The sequence below is a fragment of the Sus scrofa genome, chromosome 12 (genome assembly GCF_054392235.1).
Source record: "Sus scrofa isolate SSC_HxYL_T2T_F1_AM1 chromosome 12, Sscrofa_HxYL_maternal_Yorkshire_Landrace_v2.0, whole genome shotgun sequence".
Taxonomy (NCBI): Eukaryota; Metazoa; Chordata; class Mammalia; order Artiodactyla; family Suidae; genus Sus; species Sus scrofa.
Genome location: NC_139394.1, coordinates 3,552,708 through 3,576,730, shown reverse-complemented (window position 1 = coordinate 3,576,730; position 24,023 = coordinate 3,552,708). Strand labels below are relative to the sequence as shown.

The 24,023-nt window shown below is 58.0% G+C and overlaps 1 protein-coding gene across 1 annotated transcript in view; it reads right to left on the bottom strand.

Annotated features, from left to right (window-relative positions):
- Nucleotides 1-24,023, bottom strand: part of DNAH17 (dynein axonemal heavy chain 17) — a 111,746-nt gene that overhangs the window by 58,758 nt on the left and 28,965 nt on the right. The window contains exons 18-37 of the mRNA XM_084983417.1: nt 21,749-21,857; nt 21,375-21,478; nt 19,355-19,495; nt 16,995-17,138; nt 15,875-16,057; nt 14,013-14,267; nt 12,409-12,578; nt 11,632-11,854; nt 9,936-10,052; nt 9,742-9,828; nt 8,891-9,043; nt 6,934-7,182; nt 5,003-5,125; nt 3,735-4,082; nt 3,563-3,654; nt 3,045-3,171; nt 2,139-2,291; nt 1,672-1,797; nt 1,439-1,546; nt 62-193 (exon numbers count right to left, since the gene is read on the bottom strand). Of these exons, the coding sequence (XP_084839543.1) occupies nt 62-193; nt 1,439-1,546; nt 1,672-1,797; nt 2,139-2,291; nt 3,045-3,171; nt 3,563-3,654; nt 3,735-4,082; nt 5,003-5,125; nt 6,934-7,182; nt 8,891-9,043; nt 9,742-9,828; nt 9,936-10,052; nt 11,632-11,854; nt 12,409-12,578; nt 14,013-14,267; nt 15,875-16,057; nt 16,995-17,138; nt 19,355-19,495; nt 21,375-21,478; nt 21,749-21,857 (3,144 nt within the window). The remainder of the gene's footprint in view (nt 1-61; nt 194-1,438; nt 1,547-1,671; nt 1,798-2,138; nt 2,292-3,044; nt 3,172-3,562; nt 3,655-3,734; nt 4,083-5,002; nt 5,126-6,933; nt 7,183-8,890; nt 9,044-9,741; nt 9,829-9,935; nt 10,053-11,631; nt 11,855-12,408; nt 12,579-14,012; nt 14,268-15,874; nt 16,058-16,994; nt 17,139-19,354; nt 19,496-21,374; nt 21,479-21,748; nt 21,858-24,023) is intronic.

Sequence of the window (24,023 nt, the reverse complement as noted above, 5' to 3'; positions counted from 1 at the left end):
CTGAGGCCCCAGCGCCAGGCGCACGCCCCGGATCCCCGCCGGCCCGGCCTGGCGCCCGTGCCTTGGCGGCGATCATCTTGGCCACCACGTCGCGGGCGTGGACGTCGATGGTGCAGATGGTCATGATTTTCATTCTGTCCCCGGCGCTGAGGTTCCCGATGAGCAGGGTGATGAGCGCGTTCAGCTGGCTGACCTGCGCGGCGGAGGCGCGGGGGCTGGGACCCTGCTCGCGGGGCCGGCGAGCTGGGCGCGTCCCCCGAGGAAGACCCCGCCCCCCAACCCTGTGTTCTTGGTCACGACGACGGCACAACACAGGAAGTGGTCCCCCTCTTCCCGGGCTGGGGGTGGGGCACGCCGGGGGACAGGGAGGTGAGAGCGGATGCTGAGGACGAAGGTGGATATTAAGCAAAACCCGAGAATTTTAAAGCCATAAAGACCTAAGGATAACTAGGTATTTTTGGCCTGTGAATCAACTACATACACACAGATTAGAAGATTAGATAAGAATTGGTTCACGGGATTATATCTGGGTGGTGGGGTTTTGGGTCACTTTCTATTTTTTTATCATTTTTTTTTTTTTGCTTTTTAGGGCTGCACCTGTAGCATATGGAAGTTCCCAGGCTAGGGGTTGAATCAGAGCTGCAGCTGCTGGCCAACACCACAGCCACAGCAACACAGGATCGAAGCCACGTCTGCGACCTGTACCTCAGCTCATGGTAATGCCAGATCCTTAACCCACTGAGTGAGGTCAGGGATCGAACCCACGTCCTCATGGATACTAGTCGGGTTTGCTAACTGCTGAGCCACGATGAGAACCCTGCTTTCTCTTTTATTTTAAAAATTATCTCTAGGAGTTCCCTGGTGGCGCAGCAGGTTAAAGACCTGGAATTACCACTGTCGTGGCGCTGGTCCAATCCCTGGCCTGGGAATTTCCACATGCCGTGAGTGTGGCTATCTTTAGTTTCTAAATTTCTAACCAAAAGTCTTTTTAAGAATTCAATTAAAAAAGAGAAATTAGGGAGTTCCCGTCGTGGCGCAGTGGAAACAAATCCGACTAGTAACCACGAAGATGTGGGTTTGATCCCTGGCCTCACTCAGTGGTTCAGGGATCCAGCGTTGCCGTGAGCTGTGGTGTAGGTTGCAATGATCCCGCATTGCTGTGGCTGTGGTGTAGGCTGGCAGCTGTAGCTCCGATCCAACCCCTAGCCTGGGAACTTCCATGTGCCATGGGCGCGGCCCTAGAAAGCAAAAAAAAAAAAAAAAAAAAAAAAGAGAGAGAGAGAAATTAAAACCACGTATTTCCAAAGCAATTACCCTTAGTTACCCTTAGGCGGAACAATGGAGGGGGGGTGTGCGCCGATATTTGGTTGCTTGGACTGACAGAAGCGGCAGTGGGACCTCACAGCAAGACACTCGGCATGGGGTGGGGGACACACACCTGCTTCTTGTTGTAATCTTTGATGGCATTTTCATAGCCTTCCTCCAGCCTGGCAAACGCCAGGCCCACCTCGGTGGTCCACCAGATCTGGGTGCACGTGAGCGCGATCTGAAAGCACGGGGGGCCCCCAGTCACCCCCACGTGAGTGTCGTCCTCTGTCGGACGCAAGAGTTCACACCAGGAAGGGGGCTGACCCAGGGAGGGTGAGCTGCCCCCCGCCACCTGCCCCAGACCTGGGCGGGGTAGTCGAAGATCCACTGCTCCCGCGGCTTCTCCTCGTAGGTCACCACGGCCTCTGGGATCTCGTGGCGGAGGGTGGCACACATTCGGTCCAGCACCCGGTTCAGCCAGACCTCCACCTGGGAACAGAGCCACACGGGCCCCAGAGGTGGTGAGCACACCTCGTTGCCACACCTTGCTTTGTTGTTTAGAAAAATAAGTGACCAGAGGTCATTGCCGTCGTCCCGGGGTTGAAATGCCAAGGGTTTGCAGAGCAGAGCGCTCCGAAAGCTGTAGTCTGCAAGCCAGGCTGTACCCGGCAAAGCCAGCTGTGCTGGGCATCCGTGTGCGTTACCTGTTCCTACACAGAGGAGGGAGGGGGACCCCAAGAAAAATCCAGAGGCGCGCGTCTATGCCTGAGCCCCTGGGGTGCTGTCAGCCTGGGGTGGCGCTTCGCCCTGCGGTGCGCACGTGCGCTCACCTGCCCCGAGAGGTCGCAGTCCCGGTCGAAGTCCACGTACTCGTCCTCTTTGCTGTACATGCCCAGGCTGACCTTGAGCGGTTTCCCGTCCGCGTCGAGGCGGAACTTCAGTTTACACAGGCTGTCGAAGAGTTTGGACAGGTGGCGGCTCACCTGGTTTGGGGGGGAAACACCGGATTTTGCACCCGCGGGCTGTGCGCAGGGACCCCACCATCCTGGTCTTCCTCAGGCAGTTTTAAGCCTCTGCTCTTTTCTTTTTCTGGACATACTCCCCCCTCGCCCCCCGCCCCCAACATCAACGAGACTCGCTTAACCCACGAAGAGAAATGGCACAACCGCTCTCGGGCGGGACCTTCCTCACACCTGTCCCTGAAGATGGCTTTTCCTCGAGAAGGTTCCATCCCAGGCCCTGGGCCTGCATCCCTAAGCCACGCACTCAGAACCTAAATGACCCTCCTGGAGGCTCCCTGCCTGTGCCTCTGGGACTTGATGATTAAAATAAAAGAGAGTCACTGCCCTTCGCCTGGGTAGCCAGCCCTTCTCTCCTGCAGAAGGGGAGCCTTGAGGAACCGTCACCCCCTGGTGCCTGGGGGTTATGAGCACGAGCTGGGCGGCGACCCCGTGAGCATGAGCGGGTGTTTCTCTCAGAGGCGGTGAATCAATCACCAAGCCCCTGGCACGAACCCGCTTTCCAGAGGAGGGAGACGAGGCTCAGGGAGGGAAAGGCGGGACCTGAGGCCAGCCCCGGGCCCTGCGCGGTTTCTGCTGTGGATGACCTCGTGGAGGTAACACAAGGCCATCCATGGATGCTCCTTCCACGTCCCCAGGGGCCGAGCAGGGGCCCCCATGGAGCCTGGAGGCCGCACCCCAGTCGGCCTGTCTTTAAAAGGCCAGGCGCCCACCCACCTCCACGGGGTCATTGCCGTTGGACAGAATGTCCAGGAGATCCGCCGAGGAGACAAAGTAGAATCTCGGGAAAGCCAGTCTTTTCGTCTCTAAATATTCAGCCAAGGCCTTTTCACACACAGCCAACCTGGGGGAGGGAGGAAGCGAGGCAGCTGCATCCTGCTCCACGGGGGGTCCGGCCCAGCCCTCCTTCCAAGTGCTGGGTGCACAGCCCTGGAGACACCAGTCTGCTCGCAGCCCCGGCTTGATTCAGACCTTCCAACCCAACGTGCTCCTTTCTCTGCCAGCCCCTGACCTTGTGGGCGTCTCCAGGTAGGCGGGGGAATGGTTTAATCTCTGCAGTCGTCACCTCCTCTGAGGCCGAAGGCAAGCTCCGTGGCCAGTGTGGCAGGATGTGGCTGCAGAGCTGGGGCCTCCAGGAGGGGATCTGGGGGTTCCCCCATCCTGGCCAGCAGGGGGCGCACGACGCAGGTTCCTGCCGCAGTGAAGCCCCTCACCTGCCCAGCTGTGGGACCCACCTCTTCTTCAGGTTCTCAAGTTTGTCATAGAGTCCAGGTTTGTTGGTGGCTTCGACCACGTTGGGCGTTTTCACCGCCTCCTCCATCAAGGCCTGGGGAGAGAAGGGACGCCAAGGGCTCAGCAGCCCCGTCCTCTCCAACAGAAAGTGCCCGGGCAGGCGCGGGAGTTCACCTTGAACTCCTGGTCGATGTCGTCAAAGCGGGTGGAGTCCTCCGGCAGCTGCGCGCGGATGTCTTCGGAGCCGATGAAGATGCTCTCCAGGTGGCTCCAGGTTCTCTGGACTTCGAACCAGATGGAGATGACCGAGTCCGCCGTGGACAGCTTCTGCTGCCAGCTCGTCACCTCCTTCAGGAAGTGGGACAGGTACTTGGACATCATCAGGTTCTGCAGCTGCACCTGGTTGTCTTCCAGCGTCTCCACCAGCACCTCGTCCGCCTTGAGCATCATGGTTCCGGTCCGGGGGTGCGGCTCGTGCTCAAACTCCATGGTGGACCACGTGCTATCCAGGGCTTTCAGCACCTTTCAAGGGAACAGACATCGGGGCTGAGGAGGACCTAGAGCTTCCCAGAGTGGGGATGGAAGCCCTGCTCTCAGAAAGCCAACATGTTCATGCCAACATTATTCACTGGCCAACAGGTGGCAACCGCCCAAGTGCCCATCAGTGGGTGATGCATCAACAAAACGTGGTCCATCCGCACAATGGAACACTATGCGGCCATGAAAAGGAAGGAAGCACCTACACCTGCTCTAACACGAAGGCAACTAGGAAGCATGCTTCACGCAAGAAGCCAGATACAGAAATCCACATGTTGCCATTTAGATGAAACGTCCAGAACAAGCAAGAGAGGAAACGGGTGAGTGGCTGCATAGAGCTGGGGTCGGGGTCCGAGAAGACGGGGCAGTGACAAACAGCAGGTAAGGGTCTCGTCGCCGTTGGAGGGATGATAATGTCCTAAGGTTGACTGAGTCTAGTAGGTGCTGGACGCATCTGTCTGTGAATACGCTAAAGCCATTGAATTGTACACTTTAAGTGGGCGGATGGCATGGGGTGTGAATCACAGCTCAAAAAAGCTGTAAAAAAAAAAAGAAAGCAAGCAAGCAAGCCCAAAATGGGACAATTCAAACTCACAACACAGTTGGGTGAGGAGAGAGACTGGAAGCGCTACGAGTGTCTGTGGTCCAGCGCCCTCCCCCGCTCGGCGTCTCAGAAGGCAGAGGCGGAGGCGGGATGGACCACAGACACGAGGGGGGATGCTCCATGGACGGGGAGCTGGGTTGGGGCTGTTTGCACACCCACGTATGTACAACTGGGGGCAGGAGACAGAGCGAGAGCCAGGAAGCGGGCTTTTTCCCAGGAACAAATTCTGGCAACAGTCTACAAGACGGTCGGTTTCCGCTCCACGCCACCCAAAGCACACTTGGCCGTGGCCGGCGGGTACCTTCTCCATCCCGGACTCCTTCACGGCCTTGTCCACGATGTTGCGGACCTCGTCCTCGTACCGGTGCAGGTTCAGCTGGAGTAAGTCCGCCAGCGTGGTCTCATCTGACATCTCAAACTTGACCTAGGGGAAGACGACAGGCACCTTCCAGGAAGGTCACGCGGGCTCCAGTCGAGGGGCAGCTTTGTCCTTCGCGGAGAGACAGGCCAAGTGAGGGAGGGACCCAGGCAGTGGGAGGGGGCGGTCGGGGGGACAGCTGGATGCCCCCCGACTTGGGCAGGTCGCTCCTCCAGGCCCCGCCACTCCTCCCTGTAAAACTGCGTCACAGCAGAAGCCACTCGTGGGTCGAACCGTGTTCCCCTCATATTCACGCCCACCTGGACCTCAGATGGTGACCTTGTTTGGAAACAAGGTCTTGAGCTGTTAAAAGAACATGAGATGGAGTTCCCGTCGTGGCGCAGTGGTTAACAAATCCGACTAGGAACCATGAGGTTGCGGGTTCGGTACCTGCCCTTGCTCAGTGGGTTAACAATCCGGCGTTGCCGTGAGTTGTGGTGTAGGTTGCAGACGCGGCTCGGATCCCACGTTGCTGTGGCTCTGGCGTAGGCCAGTGGCTACAGCTCCGATTGGACCCCTAGCCTGGGAACCTCCATATGCCGCGGAAGCAGCCCAAAGAAATAGCAAAAAGACAAAAAAAAGAACGTGAGATGAAACCATCCCAGGTGGACCCGATGACAGGTGTCCAGACGAGAAAAAGGAGAGGGAAGTTTGAGATGCAGGCGAGGCCGTGTGACCGCAGAGGTAGGGACGCGAGGACCGCCTGGGGCCACCGGAAGCCGGAGGGGGCAGGAGGTCCCCTCCCCTAGACTGTCCGAGGGGTGGCGGCCCTGGTGGCACTCGGATTTCAGGCTTCTGGCCCCCGAGCTGGGGAAGAACACAGCCCTGCGGTTTTGAGTCCCGAGCGTGTGTGGTACCTTGTCACGCACGAGAGCCACTGGATACGATCCCCCACCTCAGGAAGCTGCCATGCTGGTAACAATACCACGTATTCATGTGGTGTCACCCAGCCCTCTGATCCTCTCGCTGTCACTGAGGCAGATGTTTCCAAGCCCAACTGCGAGGCACCATGGAAACTGGGCCAAACAATGGATGAAACGGAGTGTCTCTCAACCGTGGGGAACAGACCCGCTGGGATCTCTGCCAGACCCTGGAGGGGATGCTCGAGGCCGCTGGCCGGGTCTCAGCACTCACGCACGTGACACAACCCCTCTGCTTGTGATTCTCCCACCCAGGCCCAGGCCGCATTCCGTGCTCCCTGGCTGCCCCTTGAGGGCACCGCCTCCCGGGGGCTCTGAGGACCGTCCCACGGGGCCTCCCAACAGCATCACCCGTGCTGTTCTCTCCTCCTTTGCGACCCCAAGAACAGGGCTGTGTTTGCTCTCTGCGTCCTTGGCATCTGGGGGGCCTCTGCAGAGGAGCCGCTCCAGACTTTAGAGTTCTGCTCCGTGTCTGCTGACAGTGCGGGTGCTGTTTCCCTTTCGTGGGTGTCCAGGAAGCGTCCCCACCCCCACAGCCCTGGGAAAATTTGGCAACTAGGACTCTGTGCTCCTGGGGTGCACGGGGGACCCGGGGAGCCATTCCTCTGCCCTAAACTTCCAGAGCCCTGTGGACATTCCCCCTACAACCAGAACCAGCTGTACCACTTGTGCAAAATGAAAATGATGGGGCCCCTTATTGAAAAAATTATTCAGAATTTCAAAATGGTGACAGCCGGGCATCCAACCCCGCTTGGGGCACCTGCTGAGCGCAAAGCCCCGCATGCCAGCCCGGGGGCGCATGCATGAAGCGGGCCTTGCCCACCCTTGGCCTTCTCGCATGAGGCCCCCTCATCCTGCAGCAAGCACCTCCCCCCCCCCCGTGGCACACGGTACCTGGGTGGCCTGCATGAGCTGCTGCCAGTGGCGGTCCCGGATGGCGGGGTTCTGCAGCTCGCTCACGGCGCGCAGGGCCGTGATCATATTTTTCACGGTGTTGTCCAGCCCCACGAAGGCGTCCCAGCTCTTCATCTCCTTGTCCAGGGACCGCACGTCCTTGGCGAACTTCTTACAGTCGATGTCCATCTGCTCGACGTTGATGTCCTGCCACTTGGTGGTCTTCCAGGCTGCAAAGCTGGTGTTGACCTGCGAGAGAGATGGTGCCGTCGCCCCGCCAGAGGCCCTGCGCTCCCTTCCTGCCGCTGCTCCCGGGGAGCAAGATGCAACGAGGAGTTGTGAGAACAAATGACAGTGTTGGATGAAGTGGGTGCATCCCAGGGGGAAAAGAAAAACACACCCATGGGTCATAAAAACTCAACCGAAAAGTCCGCAGTCGAGAGAGATGTGGGCAAACCGTGGGCCTTGTCGCTGCCGCCCAGGATTTAGTCCTGTCCCACTTCCCGGGCAGCCATGGAAGGTGCCGTGACCAGTGGAACGGGAGTGACGCCTGACGCCTTGGGGGCAGAAGCATTTGACTGCCAGCACCTGACCCACAGTTCCCTTCATCTGCCTTGGCAGTCGTGGATGCTTGCCCTGAGCTGCCCGAGGGCTGCTCGGAACTGGAGTGTGGACTTGGCACAAGCGAGCAACAATATTTCAGGGGTTAACTACACTCACAGTTTTTTTTTTCTTTCCCAGGGCTATTTGTTACTGCGGAGTAACTGACCTTATACTGACTGATAGAAATTTCACTCACAACAGGATGAAACAAGACACAGGAACCCCTGGGAGACCACCCACCCTACAAAGAGTGGCAAGACAACACGATGCAGCCTCTGTCTTTCCATCACCGGGGTGGGGGCTGACAAGGGCTGAGAAGTGGCAAGGGCTCATCCCGGAGGGAGTCAGAGGCTGCCGACGCAGGCTCGAGGCGCGAAGGCCCAGCTCGCCAGACCCTCACGTCAGATAAAGACACACAGTGAGGGGTGTTCACGAAAGATGGACCCTCACGGTCCCAAGGCTTGAAACCTCAGTCCCCACAGGGATTGATGTTCCTTTTTGGAGGGTTTAAGCTGCTTCGGTGTCCTATTATGATAAAAATGTGATGGCTGGTTTGTTTTGGAGAGATTGTTTTCTTATAATGCCCTGCCTGGAAAGGCTTCTTGTTCTCTCCTGGGAAATGTAACCTGTCTTCTCGGGTCTGCGCCAACAAGGGAAAACGCAGTCCTGTTTTGACTTTCCCGCCCGCGTTCTGTAACCTTGTTCACACACGAGTGCGCTGAATTCAGTTAATTGTGAAAAATAAAAGAGTATCGAGAAGCTGCAGTTGGCGTGCGCGCTCTCTCTTTAGGTGCTGGTGTGATGTAGCCTGTGGTTTCAAAGATGCCCCCCCCCCCACCTCTGCCCCAGGTGAGGAAAAGGCAGCCTCCGCACGGTCAGGACGTGATGCGATGAAACAGAAGAAAAGCGATGAGACAGAGGCTGCCCCGTGGGGACCCCACAGAGGAGCCCGCGGAGAAGATTCAAATCTAGCTGCAGTCCTGAGAGTTTGTGGCGGCTGTGGCAGGGGTTGGGGGTGGGGTGGGGTTGAGAGAGGTGCTCAAGTTCATTCAAGAGCAGAGAGAGGAAGAGCCAACGCGTCTTTGGAGACGGGGAGCCAGGAGGAGAGGCTGGGCAGCCAGTGCCTGCACGTGTGCTGAGGCACAGCCTCGATATCAGCAAGTGTCTCCTCCCATTTTTCTCTTCTTTTTGAGAAGGGGGGTCGGTGGGGGGGGAGGCACCTCCATCAAAGGTGGCCACTACCGAAAGACCGCAGGAGCGTCCCCTCCTGGGGCTGGGATGTCCTCCACCCTGGTACCCTCAGCATCCGTGCAACCGCCCCCCCCCCTTGTCCCCAGGCCTGGCGCCCCCTCACCATAACAATCATGTCCCAGAGCTCCTTCAGCAGGCGGACCTCTTTGTGACAAGCCTTGAGCTGCTTGTAGTCCGGGACTGTGACCTCAAACAGGCTCCCGGACTTGCAGAGAGCCTCCATGACACCCTCCATGGCTGCGATGCTCCTTTGTTGCTGGGGGCGGGCGAGGAAGCTGGTGAGCGGTGAGGGGGCTTCCCACGCTTGGCGGCCCCCCCACCTCCCTCACGACAAGCTCCCTGCTGGCGTCCAGGTGGCCCTGGCTGCTCATCTCATGGGGGGGCGGTCACCCCCGGAAGCTCAGGTGAGCGGACGGGCTCTTGGTGGCCGTTGCACGAGAGCCAGACCTCCCCCTGGGCTTTCCCAGCATCCCCCCGTTTTCTCACTCCGTGTATTTTCCTGGTACGAAGAAGCATCCAAGAGATGCCTGACTGCTTTGAAAATTAGAAACATCTAGGTAAGCAAGGAGGAGGGACAAAGATTTGTCCGAAACTGCGTGACCAAGCGTGGACGCCCGTGAAAGCTTTGGTGTGGGGAGCGCGCCAGGCTCGCCTGGGGACGTAGGTGTCCCTAGTGTTTGCACCCTGCCATGGGGGTCGCTCATGCGGGGACGTGGTTCCTCGGTGGAGGTGACCAGGGGGCTCTTCAAAGAACCCAGCCTGGACGCCAGGGAGACCACGTGGGATGCCCGAGCTCACACACACGTGTATGTGCGTGCACGCCCACCCGCCTGTGCGCGGCCCCCGGGGCAGGGCCCATGGACGTTGGGTTTCTGGGCTCACGAGAATGCCAGTGTCAGGAACAACGAGAAAGCCCCAGAGTCACGACCCCATCTCCCCCGTGGGCAAAGCTACCTTATCCAGGGACCTGTAGGGCTCAGGGTCGCTGAAGCTGAACGGGGCCTCCTGCCGGAACTTCTCTCTGAACTCGTGCTGCTTGAGCTGCGGGACCACCACGCCGAGACCGTCAGGCTCCCGTCCCCGTCCCTGTCCCCAGGCTGGCGGGGGGACGCTGCGCCCCGAGCCCCGCCCCGCCCGAGCCCGCGCACCTCGAACTGCTGGCACTTCCTCCGGAGGATGCTGACCTCGTTGGCCTGCAGGGGCGCCACGTTCTGCTTCACCTGGATGGCCAGCTTCTTGGTGTGTGTCCACTGCTCCGGCAGCTCCTGCACAGGCAAAGGCCAGGGGCCGTTCCTGATGCTCTTCTTGGGTAAACTTTCCACTGTGACATGATGACAGCCTCACGGGGCGTGGCAGCAACGAGGCAGAGTCCCACGTGCCACTCCCCCGCCACCCCGCGGTCTCCAGTCCCCTCACTTCTCCACCCCTGGGTGCGGTGGTGGCATCTTGTACGGCTGAGGTTCAATAGCCAAGCCCAGCAACCAGCCCTGGGGCGTTTCATTAACACATGAGAGAACGTGTCAGGTTTCGTCCTGAATCCATGTGTGTGTGTGTGTTGTGTGCGTGTGCCTATACGTGTGCACGCACGTGTTGCGTGCCGTGTGCCGTCAGCACTAAGCAATTCTGTGTAGAGCTGCATGGATTCCCGGTGGCCACAATCCACACGTGTTGCTGCGTGTGGCCAAAAGGGAGCGGTTTGGGGTGACCCCTCGGATCTGCATCTGCCACCCCCGACCTGGGCAGCCACTCGCCTGTCCTCCAGGCACAGTTTCATTGTTCCAAGAATGGCTTTAACCGTCAGCGGTTTGTATTTTCCAAGAGCTCCACACTTGGGTACATATTTGTACTTACAGTCAGAAGATATTTTAAAGAAAAAAAAAAAAAAAAAAAAGTCCCAGCTCACAAATTCTTTGCCCACAAACAGACATTGCTGCACTTTCTTCTCAGAGCCACGGACCGCCTCTGCCGGCGGGGGCGCGCCTCCAATCTTAATCAAAACCTTTCTCCCACCACTCGCCCGCTCCAGGGTCCTGAAGTCCCCGGGGCCTGGCCACCACACACACACACACACAACTTCAAACCCTTGTCCTTCGCTGAGCCCTGGGCAGCGTGGTGGGGGAGGGGCAAACCGCAACGTGCTCCAAAGCAGGGCCCGGGCAGCAGGAGGTCCCCACGGACATGGACACGGACACCCGATCCTGTCACGCCCTCTGCTATGGGGTCTTGGGCACTGGCTGAGGTTGGTGCCACCTGGCGGGGGGTGGGGAGGCCTGTGTGGCCAGAGCAGAGCTGGGGCTGGGAATGGGGGCGGGGGGAGGCTGCCGGGTCTGGGAGGAGCCCAACACTCGGCGGGGGGCGGGGGGACACTAGGCTGGGCTCCAAGGCTCATCCTCTCCGTCTCCCGCCACCCGCCGCCTCCTCGTAGCCCAGCCGCACACACAGCTGACATCACACGTGACATCGCATCGACGGCTGACATTCCCCAAATTAGCCGTAACATACGGGACTTCTGTGAAATACAAGTCCCCTTCAGCGGCCGGGCTGTGGCCTGTCCGTCCCACGTGGGGACCCAATCTGGCCGGGGGCCTTCTGGGCCTGGGAGGTTCCCAGAGCAGCCCCCCCACGGCCCTGCTGGGGTGCGGGCCCCGGCTCCCTGCAGGGGCTCTGCGGACCCCCCTTCTGTCACCTGGGCTCCCGCAGGAGCAAGTGTGGGGTGGGCAGGCAGGGCCCCACCCTGGCGGCCGCCTCACTGTCCCCCGCCTCCCCGGAGCCCTGCCCTCCCTCGGGGGATCCACGTCAGCAGGGGGCCCAGCCCGCAGCCCCGACGCCGCGCGGCCCGTCTACCTGCAGCTTCAGGTGCGTCTCCTCGGGCATCTCCTCCCCATAGGACTTGAGCAGCTCGATGGTCTGCTTCAGGGGTTCGAACATGCTGTCGGTGGCCGACTGCCTCTCCTTGACCTTCATCAGGTGCCTCATCACCTCCACGAGGCCGTCATAATCCCCCTCCTTGAGGGGCTTGGTCAAGCCCGCCCGCGCCACTTTCATGAAGGCTTCCAGGTCAGCGAGGCTGGGAGGCGAGAGGCCGCCTGTGACACGCGCCCCTCCCCAGGGCAGGGCCGAGTCCCTGCCTGAACGGCCCCCTCGCCTCACCAGCCCAAGTGGCCAGCAAGTCCCGGGTCAGGCCGCGTGTCAGAGCAGCCTCTGCCGGGCCTCCCGGTGGAAGGGCTGGATCCCACGCCCTCCCGGCCCCAACACCCCCTGTGATCCCACAGGTGCTACCCCTCATTTCGTGCCAGGTTTCCTGCCCGACGCGGGGCTCCTAACAAAGCCCTCAGCCTCAGACACAGCAGGTGCTCAGGAGAGAAGCTATGAACCGGGGACCGCGGGCCTCTGCTCCAGCCGGGTGACGCCTTTTATACAGGATCCACCCTCTGGGGGCCGCTGGCCTCTGAGCCTGCCCTTAAAAGATGCCCTTGCCCGCCTGGCATGGGGGAGGCGCCAATCCACACCACCCACTTCACAGAAGGCCCCTTTTGGGTGTCCCTCGCGCAGGGCTCTCCCGGGGCCTGGCCGACGTCAGGCGGATGGCGTTGGGGGTGGGCAGCGGGCCCTGGCGCCCACCTGTTAATGACGTGGTTGCTCAGGTGCCGCTTGAACATGAGGCTCCAGCGCTTGATGGAGTTGAGGACGGCCTGCTTGAAGGGGCGGCAGTCGCACTGCAGCCACCCGCCGAACACCTTGGCGTTCTCGCGCCTGGACACCTCCTCGTACAGCTTCTCGTAGGCGTCGATCTGGAAGACGCAGCCCGCTCACCGCCAGGCCACGTGGGCACCAGGCCCACCTCCTTGTCCCTGCTCCCCGGGGTCCCTGCCGCCCTGCAGCCTAGTCCAGACGCAGGACGGTCCATCCCAGAGGGATACAGTCAGCAAGGCCAGCAGGGCTGGGGAAGGTGAGCAGGATGGGAGTTTCCTGGGGAGCCTGGGGTCCAGGCGCCCACGGGGAGTCCCTTAACTCGGCCCTCTCTGTGCTGCTGCTCATTCTCAGGGCTCTCAGGCTCCACCAGCCGGCCGTCCCCCGCGTCAAGGGGCAACTGTGCTGCCCCCACTGCACATATCCCGGGGTTGGGGGCACCCTCACTGAACTTCAGGAAAAGAGGCCAAGTCTTGTAAATTCATTGTTTTCTCAGGTCGTGTGTGTGTGTGTATATTTTTTTCTTTTTCTTTTTAGGGCAGCATCTATGGCATATGAAAGTTCCTGGGCTAGGGGTCCAATCAGAGCTACCGCTGCTGGCCTACACCACAGCCACAGGGACAAGAAATCTGAGCCAGGTCTGTGACCTGCACCACAGCTCACAGCAACGCTGGATCCTTCACCCACTGAGCGAGGCCAGGGATCAAACCCGTGTCCTCACGGATGCCAGTCGGGCTCTTTAACTGCTGAGCCACGACAGGAACTCCCTCACGTGCTATATCCTTTTTTTGTTTGTTTTGTTTGGTTTGGGGGCTGCACTCGCAGCATATGGAAGTTCCCAGGCTAGGGGTTGAATCAGAGCTACAGCTACTGGCCTACACCACAGCTCACGGCAATGTTGGCTCCTTAACCCACTGAGCGAGGCTGGGAATCGAACCCACAACCTCATGTTTCCTAGCCAGATTCGTTTCCACTGAGCCACGACAGGAACTCCACGTGCTATGTCCTTAAATGCTCTGGCACTGGATGCTCAGCTCCCAGGGCTGGCTAGTTATTCGATAGCAGACAGCCCCCAGGACCACACCTTCCAAAGGAAACCGCCTACTAGAGGCCACACCCCACCTCTGCTCCAAGGCTCTCACACTCCAGGCCACTGTCCCCCTGCCCCTCTTTACTCCAGGCCAGGACCCTGACGACTTGGGGCGGCCCACAGACCTCCCAGTCCCTGAGACAACACACACCAGCCCATCCTGAGCCCAGCCCCTGGAGATCCCAGGGCAGGTGCTCAGCTGGGCTCCTCCTCCTCCCCCCTCCGCCTCCCGGTGACACTGGTGCTCCCCTGTGCGGCCCTGCGGGGCCGGCAGGACCTCCGCCCCTCAGGAGCCGTGCCCTCCTTCCAAGGTGGCCATCTCCTGCCCTGTTGGGCTCTCTGTACTTGAACAGTAAGAAAACCCACATTTCAAAAAAGTTCAGCCCGGTTTTACAAGAAGCCCAGGGCCCCTCCATGGGGGGCGGGGGGGCGGGTTCACATGCACCTGCTGCTGGAACTGGGCGAGGGTGGGCGGCCTCTTGGGGAGGGTCTCCTCGGCCCGGGTGTCCAGGTCCTCGGGGCTGACGGCGCGGCCGAAGGTGAGGAAGTTCTTCATGACCTCCTGGGGGTCGTCCGCCCAGAGGTAGGAGTAGCGCTCGAAGGAGTCCTGGTACTCCTCGGCCTCCTTTACGGCGCCCAGCACCAGGTTGGACATCTCCTCCCGCAGCTCCGTCAGGTCTGTCATGTCCTCCAGGTCGGTCTGGAAGGGGCAGGAGCGGGGAAGCCCTTGGATCCGTTCTCCCTCCCTCCTGACCAAACCTGCTGCCCCCGCGTGGCTGTGCCGCTCGTTTCCATGGGAACGTGACACTAACCAACGGCACGGACCCCTCCAGGATGTCACCTGCCCCATAGCCGGCTTTGTTCTGTCCTGTGGCATCACGCGAAGCCCCTCAGAACCCCAGATTCCGGAGCACATGTCAGAGTCGGGCTCTCATTGGCCTGAATCGGGTCCCATGTCTACACCTGAGCTGATCCCTGCGTGCACTTGGGCCGGGGACGCCACCCTTTGGCAGCTCAGGAACCCCCAAGCTGTTCTCTCTGCCTGGAAATCCCTTCCCACCCTCGAGACTCAGAATGCACATCGGCTTTTCTGGAAACCTGACCTTGACCTCAACCTTGCCAGGTATTTCCTCCTGTGTCCTCACATCTGTCACCAGACACACACACACACACACCCCTGTCCCTAACCGCAGAGAGCATTGCGCTGCAAATATTTCTTTCTTTTTTTTTTTTTTTTTTTTTTTTTTTGTCTTTTTGTTATTTCTTGGGCCGCTCCCGTGGCATATGGAGATTCCCAGGCTAGGGGTCCAATCGGAGCTGTAGCCACCGGCCTACACCAGACAGAGCCACAGCAACACGGGATCCGAGCTGCATCTACAACCTACACCACAGCTCACGGCAACGCCGGATCGTTAACCCACTGAGCAAGGGCAGGGACCGAACCCGCAACCTCATGGTTCCTAGTCGGATTCGTTAACCACTGTGCCACGACGGGAACTCCTGCAAATATTTCTTATGACAAATACGCACCCATCATCCAGAAGCTCAAACCGTGCAGAAGTACAGGAAATAAGATGCCCTGTTTGCATCCCCTGGCCTCCCTCCAGCCTCCCCCAGCCTGTTTCCCAAAAGCCAGCACTCTTCTCAGTTTGGAGGGTACCCCTAGGGAGACAGGCTTTTGTTTGTTTAAACGGCTGAACTCATGTTTTAAACGCAGTCCCACAACTTGATAAACACTAACACGTCACGAGCAGCCGTCCACTCCGGGCTCCCTCGTGTGACTCACCCAGATGCCTTTGGATGGGCCAGAATCTACTGGTCACTTAGGTCTTTTCCAATTTTTGTTTAACTGTCACGCACACCTCCTCTGACCTCCCTGCAGGGGGGCTGACGTGTCCATGCTTCTGCACCCCACCATCTGATTCTGCACCCCACGTGGTTTCCGTGCTGGGGAGGTGTTGAGTGCATTTAGGGCAAATGGGCACGGGGGCCAGCAGGAGGCACATGTGTCAAAGAGCCCGAGCGCTCAGACCAGGAAGTGGGGGAGGGACGCGCACTGGGCATCTTCGTGGGGGTGGGAAGGCGACAGGGGCTGCAAACCAGGCCGGGGAGGAGAAGTCATTCTGAGGAAAAGGACAGGACTTCCAGAGCGGGGAGAACCCGACAGAGAAGCAGCTCCTGGGCCCCTCGGCACGCTCCGCTCAGGACCTCCCCGGAACAGACACGCACCCCTGGGCGCGGCTGCGTCAGGGAGGCGGTTCCTGCCCAGGAGGGCAGCTGGTGGCGGGGAAGGCAGTGGGGCCGTACCTTGTAGTTCATCCTGCCCTTGGCCAGTCTGGGGATGAGCCTGGCCACATTGAAGATGTCGGTGACCAGGCTCCCGATCAGTGCCAGGAAGCTCCGGTCCCCGCCCATATCCAGGGACGGACTGAAGACCAGCCCGTCATCGTCCAGCTCCATGCGGACCTCAAACAGCGGCGCGATGCTCTCCTGCAAACAGGCCGTCCGGGGTCAATGCCTTGCCCTTGGTGGACCTGTTCTCAGGGCCCGTGTTCCCCCTGCCCCAGGCAGAGGGACACCTCTGGCTGGCCGGACCCCTACAGAGAGCAGCTCCCCCGAGGGCCCTGGAGCAAGAATTACGTAACCAAATGCAGGGCCATAGGCCAAGTGCAGGCTGGGCAGCCAGGGCGGCACAGAGCAGGGGTGGCGAGCACAGAGGAGACCAGCTACTCCGTGCCAAGCCCTCCTCTGCTGCGGACCAGCTGCACGGCCTCAGGTGAGACCCTCGACTCCCCCGTTTCCCCAGAAACATAAAATGAGAGCAGTCCTACAATGGAGGCAATAATTGTCCCTACCTCTTTGGGTGACCGTGAGCGCTAAATGAATGGCTAACTTACAGAGCGCGTAGGGTGGCAGCTGGCTCAAGCGTAAGAGCCCACAGCTGTGGTCATGAGCGCATGGGGGTGGGGCAGGGAGTGGGGTCGTGTCACAGCCAGGCAGCTGGTGTCACAGCTGGGCTCCAGGAAGGACAAGCCCTCACGTCCATCAGAGCTTCCATTTACAAACCTGCTTTACAGCACTGATCTTTCTCCAAACGCAGTCCCACACTGGCCCTGGCGGGGGGGATGGCCAACTCGGGAGCCCCCGGTTCTCCCTCTGACCGAGGGAGGGTCCGTACTAGTGCCCAAGTGAGTTGCCAAGAGGGAGAGGTCAGTTGTCCCCCCCCTCACATGACCAGACTTGACTCAAGCCTCTGATTCTATGGTCTGTTCCTGCTGTTTGATCACTTGCAAATATGGGGACTCCCCATTATTTCATTAGGAAACCACAAATTCCAGATTCCAACATCAACCTCATCTCATACTTATAAACCACATTTCTAGTACGTGTGTGTGTGTGTGTGTGTGTGTGTGTGTGTGTAACTTACATCTGCCACCATGTTGTCCATGAGGTAATTGAGAGACTTGCGAATGAAACAGTAGAATCCATCTAAGACCAGGCTGTCCACGTAGTTGATGTAATCTTTCCAGGAAGGGCTCGTCACATCTGCTCTAAAGAGCTCTGCGTTTTCCTACAAACCGAATCACACAGCTGGCTGCCGTGTCCCTTGTCCCCGGCTCCCTCTTTAGTCAATGTGTTTGACTCTCTGGGCTTGTGCTGGCTCACGCCCCACACACAGGGGGCTTCTTTTAGCTTCCTGAACTGCATGTGCCGAGCTCTTCCAAGGTCCAAGTCTGTCTCTGCACAGCTGCTCCCTCCCATTCATGCCGGAGACAGCTTCTCATCCCTCAGCTTCACACAAGTGGCCCTCCCTGACCACCCCCCATTCATCACAGGTTTGGGTCCTGTCCCTGCCCCCCACCTGGGTTCCCACGAGCTGTGCCATCTGTGATGGCACAGATGACAACTCTGAATTATATCGTCCTTGGTCTGCACCCTTGATGCCAAGCTTCATGAGGACAGGGATTGACTGTCATGTCTACCATCATACCCCAGCCCTCAGCACTATGCCTGGGACAGAACAGGAGCTGATGGATGTCTGGCTGGCTGGATAGGTGGCTGGTTGGTGGGTGGATAGACAGGTGGATGGATGAGTGTATGTGGGTGTATGGGTGATGGATGGGTGGATGGATAATGGATGGATGATGGATGGATGATGGGTGGGTGGATGATGGATGGGTGGATGATGGATGGGTGGATGGATGGATGGATGGATGGATGGATGGATGATGGGTGGGTGGATGATGGATGGGTGGGTGGATGGATGGATGGATGGGTGGATGGGTGGGTGGATGATGGATGGGTGGATGGATAATGGATGGATGCATGGATGATGGGTGGGTGGATGATGGATGATGGATGGGTGGATGGATGGATGGATGGGTGGATGGGTGGATGAATGGATGATGGGTGGATGGATGATGGATGGGTGGATGGGTGGGTGGATGGGTGGATGGATGGATGAATGGATGATGGGTGGGTGGATGATGGATGGGTGGATGGATGGATGGATGGGTGGATGGGTGGGTGGATGATGGATGGGTGGATGATGGATGGATGGATGGATGGATGGATGGGTGGATGGATCAATCTGGAAGAAACTGAGTGCCACAGGAAAACACAAAGATGAACAGGACTCAGCCTGTACCTCAGGCAGATTCTAACAGAGGAGAAAGACAGGCTTAAATAACTTCAGTGAAAGGCAGAAAACCATGGTTCAGGAGACTAACGGGGAGTAGGCGACGCTGGCAGACGTGTGTGGTAACGAAGCCGTGCCTAATGGCTTGCTGGCCTCTGCCCCCTTGCCCGCCCCCGGCCGTGTGCTGTGCTGTGAACCTCCTCCTAACTTTAGACCGGATCTCTCTCCGTCTCCAACATCTCTGAGAGCGCTCACAGGTTAATCGCTTCACTTTTCCATGTAACCATTTTGCAGTTTAACAGGCTAATTTAGTGGGACCTTCTGGCCACCCGGGCAGAGGGAGAGGAAGAGGATCTGGAACGGAGACCAAGTAATTTTTGATCCAGTCAAGTCACTCCACGGGGCCACTCACCTTCCCAAGCAGTGACCTGACCATGAGACCAGCCCAGCACAGAGCCTCCTGGGGGTGGGGGCTGCCGGTCCCTCTGGCTGCGGACACCCGTCATTTGAGGCCATACTGGCGACTTGCACCAGGCACTGGAAACCCAGAAAAACTGCCCTGAAGATACCCTGAGCTCGGGTGGCGGGGAGGGGGGCAGAATTTTCTGCTTTCCAGGCCAGTGTGGCACTCCGCCCTTCACAGTGGCCGCAGAAACAAGCCAAAGGGCAAGCTGAACAAAAGAGCCGCTGAGGGACAGGGGGGACAGGAGATTCCGGGGGGGATGCGAGGCTCCCATTTGCAGCCCCTCCGGCTGCGTCAGCCGGGAAGGCCCACGGGTCCTTAGAGGGTTGGCAGGACGGCAAAACGTGCACGTGGGCAGCACAGTGGGCACGCGTCAGCACGTTGTCCTGATTCAAAGACGCCCAAGGCTGCTCGCCACAAGGCTCACCCTTGCGGCGGGGGAATTGAGGGGGTTGCAGGATCCAGCTCATCCCACAGAAACAAGCTGCATACACCCCTTGCACAAAGGTGTCCCTCGAGGGGGGCAGGGCTCGGACACACTGAGAGGAGGGCCGTCTCATGACCACGACTCATCACCAGGCTTCCCGGGTTAAAGGGCAAGGTCGTTTCCAGGACACCCGCAGCCCTCCCGCCTCCTGAAAGCCGGTGGGCTCTCGAAGACCCTCCCAGGTGGGCGTCTCCTCACCGCGACCATGGCCTGGATCTTCAGGCCGGCGTCCTTGACCGCGGTGTAGCGCTTGTTGAGATGGGCCGTCCTCCCATCCAGGTCTAGCAGGGCCTCCTTCTTGTTGTCCTTCCTCTCAAACATCGGGTTGGCCGACCAGTCCTGGAAGGACAACAGGAGCGGGAGCGAAGCATTTGGAGAGGAGGTTCCGGTCCCACCCCCTGGCGACACGCCCTATGGTGTGAGTGTCCCGTCCCGGCTGGCCTCGCAGAGGCCGAGGGGCTGCTGAGGACTGCTGGCGAGAGAGCCTCGGGTGATTTAACTCCGGACCAACGAGAGCCTCAGGGTTGTGGGGGCACACAGAGCCCCTGGGCGTCTCCCCTCGTCCCATCTGGCCCAGTGGGAGCCCCTCTTGGGGAAGAAGCATCTGGGACCCTCTTGTGGGGGAACCACAGGAGCTAGGGGCGGGGGGACACAGCGGCCAGGTCCAGGACAGAAAGCGACATGAGAGAAGGCGCCTGGGGACTGGGGAAACGCTGCTGATTTCGGACCGAAAGCATGTTATGAACTTAGGGGATGTTAAAAGCAGATGCCCATCTGGACGCACCCTGGTGAAGTGTCTGAAGCCTGAAGATGCCCAAGGACCCTGCCCGCCTCTGGACAGAGAGAAGAGGGCAGCAGAGGACAGCCACGTGGTTGTCAGCTTCCTTAACGTCGAGGCTATAAGACGGGGTGGCTACAGGCTGAGCCATGTCCCCACCCCCCATTTTTACATCAAAGCCATAACCTCCAACACCTCGGGGCCGGACTGCGCTTGGAGAGTCTGAGGAGTGGGTAGGTCAGAGGGAGGTCGCTAGGGTGGGCACTGGTGTCCCCGTAAGGAGAAGAGACTGGGACACAGACGCGGAGGGACGGCCACGTGAGGGCATGGGGACAAGACGGCTATCCACACTCGAGGAGGGGCCTCAGGAGACACCAACCCCGCCCCGTGATCTCCAACTTCTAGCCTGTGGGCTTAGAAACGTCTACACTTGAAGCTGCCTGCTCTCCGCTACTTTGTTACAGCAGCCCGAGCAGACCAATGGAGGGACGCTTCTAGACTTTTGGAAGAAAAAGACCATATCAAAAAAATCCTTTACTTGGAGGAGTTCCCGTCGTGGCTCAGTGGTTAACGAATCCGACTAGGAACCATGAAGTTGAGGGTTTGATCCTTGACCTCGCTCAGTGGGTTAAGGATCCAGCGTTGCCCTGAGCTGTGGTGTAGGCCACAGACGCAGCTCGGATCTGGTGTTGCTGTGGCTCTGGCATAGGCCGGTGCCTACAGCTCTGATTAGACCCCTAGCCTGGGCAACTCCATATGCCACAGGAGCAGCCCCAGAAAAGGCAAAAAGACCAAAAAAAAAAAAAAGAAAAAAAAATCCTTCACTTGGAGAAGACAGCTACAAGTGAGATCCAAAGAAAGATAATTTTGGACAAGCAAAGACACAGAAAGTAGGGCATCGATGCACCCCTTTCTTAGGCAACTACCTGAGGAAAGAGTCTGATTAAATGAAAATTGAATTGGGAAAATGGGGCGAGCAATGGCTTTTTTTCGCCTACAATTGACTGAGTTAAATCTAAGCGGACGGTGATGCAATGACTGTCAGCTCTAACGCAGGAGAGCCTTCCAGGCTGTGATGAGCCATTCGGGCTGGATAAGCCAAAGGAGCCTCGAGGTAGAAGAGACGTGAACGTCAGAGCCGGCCGGGGGCAGGTGTCTGCAGACTCAGACCCTCCGCAGCGAGCACGTTCCTGGGGGGCTCGGCCCAGCCTCCCCACCCTTGTTCCTGGAGCTCACGCCCTGGCTGAGCTGGAGAGAGTCACATGGAGCAGAGCTCTGCAGAGTGACCTGGGGGTTTTCTGCTTTGGGGGCTGCCTGCCTGACGTGGTCATCACCCCTTTGGTCCAGAGCCTCAAACAGCAGGGGCCCGCGTTGCCCTGGGCGCTTTGCAGGAGCACCCCCTGGCCCCCACCTGCTGCGTGCCTGCAGGCGGCTACTTACCATCATGGCCTGGGAAATTGCCTCCACGTTTTGTTTTGCCTTTTGTATCCTGTTCTGCAAGTTGTGTAAGATTTCTCTCATCTCTTGAATATAATCAAACACACCTAGAATAGAAGCATAATTCTGGTGTAAACACGCCCTGTTACAAGACAGCCCTCGGCTGGCACGTCCACTCTCGGGGGCCTGAAGCAGAAGAAGTCGTGGCGAGCCCCTCGCGAAACGCGCGGCTGAGGAGCAATGTACGTCGTGGCCCCTTGTCCCCGGCAGGCGGACCGCGCATTCCAGATGCCAGGCAGGCTGGACACCCCCGCCCCCCGCCCCCGTGCCCTCTCGCCCACGCTCAGCCCGAGGGGCAATGAGCGCTGCCTTGGTACCTTCGCTGTTCCAGAACAGGGTCCTTTCAGCATCCAGTAACTGGACATCGATTGCTTCCAATTCCGACTTTATCAGTGGAAATTCTACATCCATCATTGTGGTCTTTATCTGCAAAAACAAAGGCCACGGTTTCAGGGACTTTGTTCCGAATCCAAGCAGATTCAAAACTGTCTCATGGTACAGGGCACCCTCCCACCCGGGTGGCAGGGATGGAAACTGGCGCAGCCACTATGGACAACAGCATGGAGGCGCCTCGGAAAACTAAAAACGGAGCGGCCTTATGATCTTGCAATCCCACTCCTGGGCCTGTATCCGGAGAAAACTGTGATTCAAAAAGATACGTGCACCCCCTTGGAGTTCCCACTGTGGTTCAATGGGTTAAGAACCCGACATAGTGTCCATGAGGATGTGGGTTCGATCCCTGGCCTCGCTCAGTGGGTTAAGATCTGGCATTGGGAGTTCCCGTCGTGGCACAGTGGTTAACGAATCCGACTAGGAACCATGAGGTTGCGGGCTCGGTCCCTGCCCTTGCTCAGTGGGTTAACGGTCCGGTGTTGCCGTGAGCTGTGGTGTAGGTTGCAGACGCGGCTCAGATCCTGCGTTGCTGTGGCTCTGGCGTAGGCCGGTGGCTACAGCTCCGATTCAACCCCTGGCCTGGGAACCTCCATATGCCGCGGGAGCGGCCCAAGAAATAGCAACAACAACAACAAAAGACAAAAAAAAAAAAAAAAAAAAAGATCTGGCATTGCGGCAAACTGCAGTGTAGGATGCAGATGCAGCTTGAATCCCGTGTTGCTGTGGCTGTGGCATAGGACAGCAGTCATGGCTCTGATTTTATCCCTAGCCCAGGAACTTCCATATGCCACAAGTGCAGCCTTAAAAAAAAAATAGAGAGACTTTTCTTGGAAAAAAAAAAAAAGATACACGTACCCCTATGTTCTCAGCAGCACTATTTACAATAGCTAGGACATGGAAGCAACCTAAATGTCCATCGACAGATGAATGACAGATGAATGGATAAAGCAGATGTGGTATATACACGATGGAATACTACTCAGCCATAAAAAAGAATGAAAGGATGCTATTTGCAGCAACATGGATGGACCTAGAGATGATCATACTAAGTAAAGCCAGACAGCAAAGACGAGTATCATATGATATCACTTACAAGTGGAAACTAAAAAAGCAAGAAACAAAACCAAAGGAACTTGTTTACAAAATAGACCCACAGACAACAGAAAACAAATTTATGGTTATGAAAGGGGAAAATGGGGGAAGGATAAATTAGGAGCTTGGGATTAACAGATATAATCTGCTATGTACAAAATAGAGAAACAACAAGGCCACTAAACTCCATATTTTGTGACAGCTTATAACTGAAAAGAATCTGAAGACTAATTCATATGTGGGCGTATAACTGAATCACGCCATGTCCATCTGACACTAACCTGACTTGTAAATCAACTAACTACACATCCATTTAGGAAAATCTCACGGTCTCACGGGAAGGCGTGTAACTCAACACCAACCAAACCAATTACACTTAGTGCTGTTTAATACGTAAATCAAAGTTCAGGAGATTCCAACTTTTAAAATTACCTTTGATCACCAAGGACTTCTGTACACGCTTAACCCCTAATCACCCAAGTCACGGGGTGGAAAGAGAAGGACATTTGCAAATGCTGAGGCAACGCATATATACCAGGAAACTTTGAAAATGTAGCTCAGGAGTTCCCACTGTGGCTCTGCAGAAATAAACCCAGCTAGGATCCACGAGGGTGACGGTTCGATCCCTGGCCTTATTCAGGGGATGGGGGACCCGGCAGTGCCGGGGCTGTGGCTGTGGCCAGCAGCTGTAGCTCCGATGAGACCCCTCGCCTGGGAACCTCCCTGTGCCGCGGGTGCGGCCCTCGAAAGACAATAAACAAACAAATAAATGGACATTAGATGCTGTTTGCCTTTCACGACAACCCTTCACATACACTTGGTGCTCTAAGGGGCCCCCCCCATCCCCCGTGTCCTCCTTTTCAGAGAATGAGCTCTTAGAAGAGGGTATAGTGGGAGCAGGGAAATAAGGCTCGAGGGCTACGACCAGTGGGAACCAGACAGAAGTAAGCGAAGGCGTCTTCGGAATCATAACGCGTGACTCTGTGAGACACCGATCCCGCTTCTGAGCTTGGACATTGAGCAAGTACACGCGGGACCCAGACAGCCGCGGACGTTAGCAGGCCTCTGTGCCGGCGGTAACGAGATCCATCCGATACGCCCAGTTTA